The 7,635-nt window shown below is 36.1% G+C and overlaps 1 protein-coding gene across 1 annotated transcript; it reads left to right on the top strand.

Moving 5' to 3' along the window:
* The first annotated feature begins 3,938 nt into the window (after nt 1–3,938).
* LOC131876607 (uncharacterized) lies at nt 3,939–4,934 on the top strand. Its single transcript, XM_059222046.1, has 2 exons — nt 3,939–4,382; nt 4,740–4,934. The coding sequence occupies exons 1-2, from the start codon at nt 3,939–3,941 to the stop codon at nt 4,932–4,934; spliced, it is 639 nt and encodes a 212-aa protein (XP_059078029.1).
* Nucleotides 4,935–7,635: the final 2,701 nt, after the last annotated feature.

Consider the following 7,635-nt stretch of genomic DNA (forward strand, 5'->3'; position numbering starts at 1 on the left):
GGTCACATGCTATTCAATGCTTTGATCATTTCACAAGGCTTTCTTTTAGTTGACACCTATTCCTTTGTTTTGGTTTATGCATAATACACCTCAACACTTGCCACTTCATAAACAACTTTTGGCTCTAATGAAGCAGTTAACAAATGTGACCCATCAACATGTATACATCAACAAGCTGTGCAATGACAATTATAAATGAGAAGATGATTATCTTTGCATTTCCCTCCTCGGGGATACAAATATTTTTTGTCATATATAAAAATATAAAGGTATCGTGGTATATTTTTTTTGAGAGAATCAAATTTTGGCATGTATGAAATTGGCCTGAAGCTTGTTTTTCTCCCTTCTTTTCTATAAAAGAGAATTCAATGCCATTTGCAAAGGATTCTGAAATATCATCAAATCAGTTGGAGAAGAAACAAGTAGTTCGAATCTGCATACTCCAATAAAAAATTATATTTGCTTTTCCCTCCATTGGTTGTGAATATTTTTGTCATTTGTAAAAGCAAAGATGCTTCCGACATACTTTTGGGTAAGCAAATAGAATTTTAACATGTGTACTATTTGATCTAAAGCTTGTTTTATCCCATAGTTTTCTATAAATGGGAAATCAAAGATCATCAGTATGGGGTTCTGAATTTTGATATTGTACTAGGTGGGTAGACTTGGTATTAGAATGTTAATAGAGATTAAATGAATATCATAGATTTTGCATCCCATGAAATGTATAAGCTATTATGAGAACTAATGGAACATATACTTTCATATTGTCTCTTGTTTTGTGTTCTAATACTTGTATGAATTAATGTGTTCAGGGCATGTTAATTACATCTTAAAATTACTAAGTATCAATGTTTATTTTGCCTCTGAAAATACTAAACTTATCACCATTTTACCAGCTCTGATGACCTCTCACTTTATGGCTTTTATCTTCCTACATTAGCTACTCAATTTACTATGACCATTTGTCCTTTTTATAGTTAGCGAAGCTTCTGCCTTCAAAGGTGCTCTTAGATATTACTCCCTTTCTACTGGATAGCAGGTTAATTGGGAGAAATCTACTACTTACTTCATCAACACCCCATTGTTGAGGCAACAGAGGATTGCTAACATAATTGGTTGTAAGGTTGAGCTGCTCCCCTCTACTTATTTGGGTCTCCCTCTTGGTTTGGCTCCTCCAAACTCTTTCTAGAATTCTTTAATTGATAAGTTCAACAAAAAATTGGCTGGTTGGAAAGGCTCTATGTTATCACAAGCCAGTAAGCTCCAGCTTCTTCAAACCACTCTTTAGAATCTGCCTGTTTATGTTCTTAGTTTGTTTAGAATACTAGTCAAATTTGCTGAAGCTTTAGAAAGAATTCAAAAAAGATTTCTTTGGTTTGGTGAGGAAGATAAGAAAATGATTGCTTTGGTTGCCTAGGATAAAGTCTGTTCTCCTAAAAGCAATGGGGGGTTAGGTATTAAATCTCTTAAACCTTTCAACAAATCTTTGTTAGCCAAACAAATTTGGAGGGCATATGGTATTAAGAGAGATTGGAGTAGGGTGCGATTTGACAAATACATACATAATCAGCCCATTCATTCTCTTCTCTATTATGAAGATATCCCCGTTGGATCTTTAATATGGAACTGTATGATAAAATCTATTAAAGTTGCTAAAGCAAGAGTTGGATGGGTCCTTGGCAAAGGTAATAAAATCAGATTTTGGGAGGATGTCTAGATCAAATATGAGCCTCTTTTTAACCAGGATTGCAGCCATTTCATAGAAGACAATAAAAGGAGGTTTGGTTCTATGGTTTGTAATTAATGGGAGGAGAATAAATGGGTTAGACTTGATGCAGTTTATGCTAGATTTTCTTCGCTCCAGCATGAGTTGCTGTCTTTTTCTATCAGCAAAGATTCTGATGATGTTTTCTTATGGAAGAGTAATCCTAGGGGTAATTTTACTGTTGCCTCTGCTTATAAAAAAATTGCTACTCAGGCCTGCAACCCTATATGGACTAAAGTTTGGAATAGATTCCTCATTCCTAAAGTTAATATGTTTTTTTGGCTTGCAACTCACAACAAGATACTTGTCATTGATAACCTGGTTCGAAGAGGATTCATGATTCCTAATAGGTGTGAGTTATGTCAGAAAGAGGCTGAGTCTGTGGATCATTTGTTCATTCACTATTCTTTTACCTAGGAGATCTGGGGTAAAGTGTGGATGCAATGGAACATTGATTGGGTAATGCAAAATAGTTTTAAGGAAGTCCTTTGGTAATGGATGTTCCCTACCAAGCTTCCCATGATTAAGACCCTCTGGTCCTTTGTCCTTCCTATGACCTGTTGGCATATCTAGAAGGAGAGAAACAATAGAATTTTTAGGGAGACTAAGTGTTCTTCTCAGGTGGTTTTTGAAAATATTTGTAGGGATATTAAAGAAAACATCAATACCATTCACAAAAGTAACAAGCAGTGTAGTTATATTAACATGATTGATAATAAGAAAAGCATCCTAACTAAATGGAATTTGATACACAAGCTCTGGAAATCTGATATGAAGAGTAGAAGAGATAATGTTGTGTGGAGGTTCCCTCCTCATGATTGGGTTAAGGTGAACTTTGATGGTGCAGCTAAAGGAAATCCTGGGAATGCTAGAGGGGGAGGGGTCATCAGAAACTCTTATGGCTTTTGTGTTGCTGCGATTGCCTCTCCCTTTGGAGTTCAAAACAACCATGTGGCAGAAGCTCTGGCAATGTTAAAATGCCTTCAACTTGCTTAGAGATTTAATTTTAAAAGAATCTGGCTAGAGGGGGATTCCCTCAATATAATTCAGGCTATCAAAGGTATTAGTTCCCCTTCTTGGAATATCCAAAATATCATTGATAATGCTAAAAAATTGTTAGAGGCCTATGATAGTGTGATAATTACCCATATCTTTAGGGAAGGTAACAGGGTAGCCGATTTGTTAGCCAATGAGGGGGTCATTTTAGCGGAGGATGCTAATTATATCGGAGAATTATCATGTAAGAAGGAAGTCCGAGAGCAATTATTTTTTGACAGAGTCCATGGTACATATTAATTTCATTATTACCTTTCTGGGTTCGGACTTCAATGACAGATTTTTGAGTGAGGCGGATTGTCAATTGATTACTTGTCTCAGGCGTTGTGATAATGAGTACCGGTGTGAAGGGCCTTATCATATTAAGTGCTGGGTTATTTTGAATGTTTTAAAAGACTACTTGAATTACAAGAAAATCACCTTGGTTTTTGATTCCAGCGTCTCATTTCTTCAACATTTGGTTAGTTTGCGCTCCTTTGAGGGTTTTGATTTGAACAACCATCACATTATGAGAGGAAATCTCAACTGCAATCAGCCTACCAGCTGTGATAGCTGGAAAGGTGAAAGGAAAATATGGTGAAGGTTGCACATATATGGCTTCACCGATTACATGGAGAAATTGCATGGGAGCAAGAAGTCTGTTTCTCGTGGTTTTGCCAAGGGTTGGAAAAATAATAAAGTTACTCTGTTTGGCTAGACCTGGAAAGTGGATGAAGACTTGGTGGCTGAGGTAACCGGTTTGCTGAAGGATGACATCAAGTTTTATAGAGACCGCAAGTTCTCGGTGGAATCCATCAAGAATTTCCCCAAAAATGAAGAAGAAAGGGTGCGGCTCGCCAAAAAGGATAATTCTTCCTATTATCTCCATAACCAGGTAAAATCTTTCTGGCAGAAAATGTTGAAAGTTTTAATGGAGTACCTTACGGTTGATGGCAGGTTTTTGAAAGTTTACAATTACCACTTTGTTATCCTTAACCATTTTCTCCATGGTTCTAAGATATCGTTGCCCTTCTACTTGGCTTCCTCCCTTAACGATAGCCTAGTTGACCATGCCAAGAAACTTAATTCCTACCCCATTGCTCACCAAGGCCTTATTTTGTTAATATATAAGCATATGAAGGGTAAAGCTAAGGCTAATAGGGATGATCCCTTTGTGGAGAATGCCCACATTTTTGAGGATCATGACAGCTCTGATTCTGATGAGGATTCTTCTAATCTTCCTCTGAAAAAGAAATTGAGGGTTAATGATAAAGCTAAAGAAGACATTGAAGAGAATGTTGGTTCTGAGCAGGAGCAGGAGAAAGAGGTGGAAGAAGAGACGGAGAACGAGCAAGAGGAGGGTGAGGGTGAGGAAGGGGATGAGCAGAGAGAAGAGGATGTTGAAGAGTCAGAGGCGAAGGATAATCCCTATATTTTGGATAACAAGGATGATGTTCAACATAACAGGAAGGAGAGAAACCCTAGGTCTGAGGACTTTGCCCCAGATTTGGAGAACACGAAATCCATTCTGAATGCTGCTAGAAATTGCACCCTGGAAATGTTCAATTTCCAAAAATGGGTGATTGATAACATCACTAGAATTCAAGAAAAACAGAGAGAGCTGGATTTTAAAATTGAAAACTTGATTAAGGATATCAACATTAAAGGTAAAGAGGATAATGCGGAGGATACTAGTGCTACAGAGGATGAAAAAGAAATTCCAGACTAGCTGGAAAGTGACATTATAAAGGGAGATTTGAAGCACCTAGAGGATGTGGTGAGGATTATCAAAGAAAAGGGGGAAGTTGATAATGGTCTGATAAATAATCAGATTCAAAAAATTGAGAATGCTTTGAAGAAATTCATGGAGCATAGTCTGGCTTTGTTGAAGGTGTCCTCTCAAAACATGAATGCGTTGATTGCTTGCTTGGAGAAGGATAAGCAGAATAAAGAAATTGTGGTTATTGATGATGAGCCGGCTTCTAGTTCTGTTCTACACTCTTCCAGACGCAGAACCAGGCAAAGTGCAAGTGAGCTAGAGCTGAAGACTAAAGGCAATCAACAGATGCAGGAAAATAAAGACCTGAAAGAGACAACTAATGCGATGATGATGCTGGTCAAGGATGCATAAGAGACTATAAATATTTTCACCTGAAATGTAATTTTGTTTTAGGTGTTCCAGTCTCTCGCTGGCCTTTTGTTGTTGTTCTTTTGCAGCCTTTCTCTCTTTGTTCTATCTTCTCTAGTTTCTCTATTGCTTATCTCTATGTTATGTAAGCAGGTTTCGGGTCCCTTAAAACCTGATTTTCCTTAATCAAAAACACCTTCCTTGGTAGTTTGATTGAATTTCAAACTCCTCGATCCACCAGTCTTATAAAAAATCACACACTATTCAAGATGTGCTAGTCATTCCCCTTTTATAATCAAGGGGTAATTTCTAGCACTAACAGGTACAACATATTTCATATATATGATTGGAATTATTGTTTATGAGAAAATGCCTGTGCTTGTATACTAGTTTCTATATGAAACAATGAGTTTAGATGAGAGAAAAAAAGTAATGACAACAAATCCATGAGGAAGCATCTGCAATTTATCAAGTTGTTTATTATTATGCAAAGTTGAAATAGGATACAAATTAATGGTGCAACAGAGGGCTAGACAAACTCACATCTACTTTCAACAATTAACACCAACAATCAACTTATAATGGGACAAACTAATTGGTCTCATTCAAGTTCATAGAGGGAATTGCCCTCATTTTAAATATATGCAAATATAAAGTCTATAGAGTTTTATAGAGTATGCACCATTGTCATTAGTGCAACACAATCAATAGTATTGAGAAAGGCAAGTTGTGGGAAAGCTTTCAATCTTCCACAGTGCCAAGTTGTTTGATTGATGACCTTCTAGCACCTTTAGATTTAATTTGAAAACCCCATTGACATCATGAATGATATATGACTTTTCCTCAATCCATGTACCTACATATTTGGATTGCCATGTGAGACCCAAATTTGTATTAAAATTTCATTTAGACCATATTATCTTTTCTCCAATTTTATTTCACTACAAAATATGAATGGCTAGTGAAATAAACTTACACCAAGATGTAGGTAGAAACAAATTGGGCGAGTTATCCTGAACATTCACCATCTAGACTATTCATTGCACCTAAAGCCAAAAAGTATAAAACCAATATTAGATTTGATAAAAAAAAATTATTTTTAAACAATCTAACATATGGGAATACATAAGGAAGATGAAATTAGAATGTTTTGAAAATACATCTTGCTCAATTTTTTAACAAAATCTAATTTTATTTGTGATCTCTTTCTTTTAATTTGTATGTATCATTCCTAGAATTATAAGATAAGTTGGTTGTTGCTATAAAAAATTCAAGTTCCACAAAAGCATGATCCATCAAATCATACTTGTACATGCATTGTCCCTTTATTCTATTGTACTAACATAATTGAAGCTCGATACCTTTTGTCCTATCCAAAAGGTCAATTCCATTATGGTAATCAAACACCCTATTACCATCCTTCCTCCATATTCTTTGACCCCTTCCAATGTACCAAGTTCCACAAGAAACAGTCTTGTACTTTGAGAAACACCTTTTCTTGTAGTATGTTCATTGGGAGGTATTGAATTGCTCTCAAACAATACCCTGCATTCTGATCCAATTCCAAAGCTAATTGAAACACCCTTTTGTGGGGCCCTCTCATCTTGCCTAAAGTAGACCCCATTCCCCACTTTACTCAACCTATCTTTGGATAACACAGAGTTTCCATTCAATTGACTAAACAAACAAGCTTTGAACATATCCTTATCATCAAGCTCCACCATTGGTTTTACAATTTTATTTATATTTTTTTCATTGGAATCTAAAATTTCATCCAACTCATGCCTCCACTCACTTTCCATTATTTGCAATTCACTGTGATTTTGTGCTACTGAAGACATAGATTGGAATATAGAGTTATAATGAGTTGGTGGAGAGTCATCAACTACTTCATTCACAACTTGCAATGTTGGATAATTTTGGTCCTCTATCCATTATTTAACCCACCAAAAAGATTGTGTGGGATTCTCTGGTTGTATGCCAAGAGATGATAAAATGTCTTGTGTATCCTTCAAATCCTATCTTGAGGGCTTCTATAATTTTATCATTTGTAGATATTGAATCATTTTATTTCAACATTATATATCCTTTCTTGGTGCAATCTATTGTAGATATTGTTAGAATTAGAGATCACTAAGAGGGGGTGGTGAATTAGTGATCTACCGCAAATCAAATCCACAAACTTATTCTTTATCCACCAGTTAGCAATGCATAACAAAAAAGAACATAAACATGTAGTGAATAAACCACATATTCACAACACCAGAATTTTTACGTGGAAACTCGAAAAGGGAAAAACCATGGTGGGGCTGGAACCCACAATATTCATATACTATGGCCAGGAGTACATAAATATTACATAGATGGGGAATGCACTTGCATTCAGGCTCACTGCCTAGAGCTCACTGCTCAATTACAATTGCCGCAAAGGCTAAAACCTTCGGGGAAGTCACACTGACTTACACTTTGATTACAATGAGGAAATACAATGAAATGAACTCTCAAGTAGCATCTGACTATGCAAGAATGAGTTCCGGTTAAGCATTGAATCTCTGATTGTCTTTGCTCTGCTAAATACTTTGTTTCTATCTCAGTCAACTACTAGATTGCCTGAAAGAAGAATGTGCATGTGAAACTGTGTTCAATCACACCAAAAATTGATCACCACACCACTAATACACCAAAAATCAATTTCCAATTTGAT

Source organism: Cryptomeria japonica, chromosome 6, assembly GCF_030272615.1.
Source record: "Cryptomeria japonica chromosome 6, Sugi_1.0, whole genome shotgun sequence".
Lineage (NCBI taxonomy): Eukaryota > Viridiplantae > Streptophyta > Pinopsida > Cupressales > Cupressaceae > Cryptomeria > Cryptomeria japonica.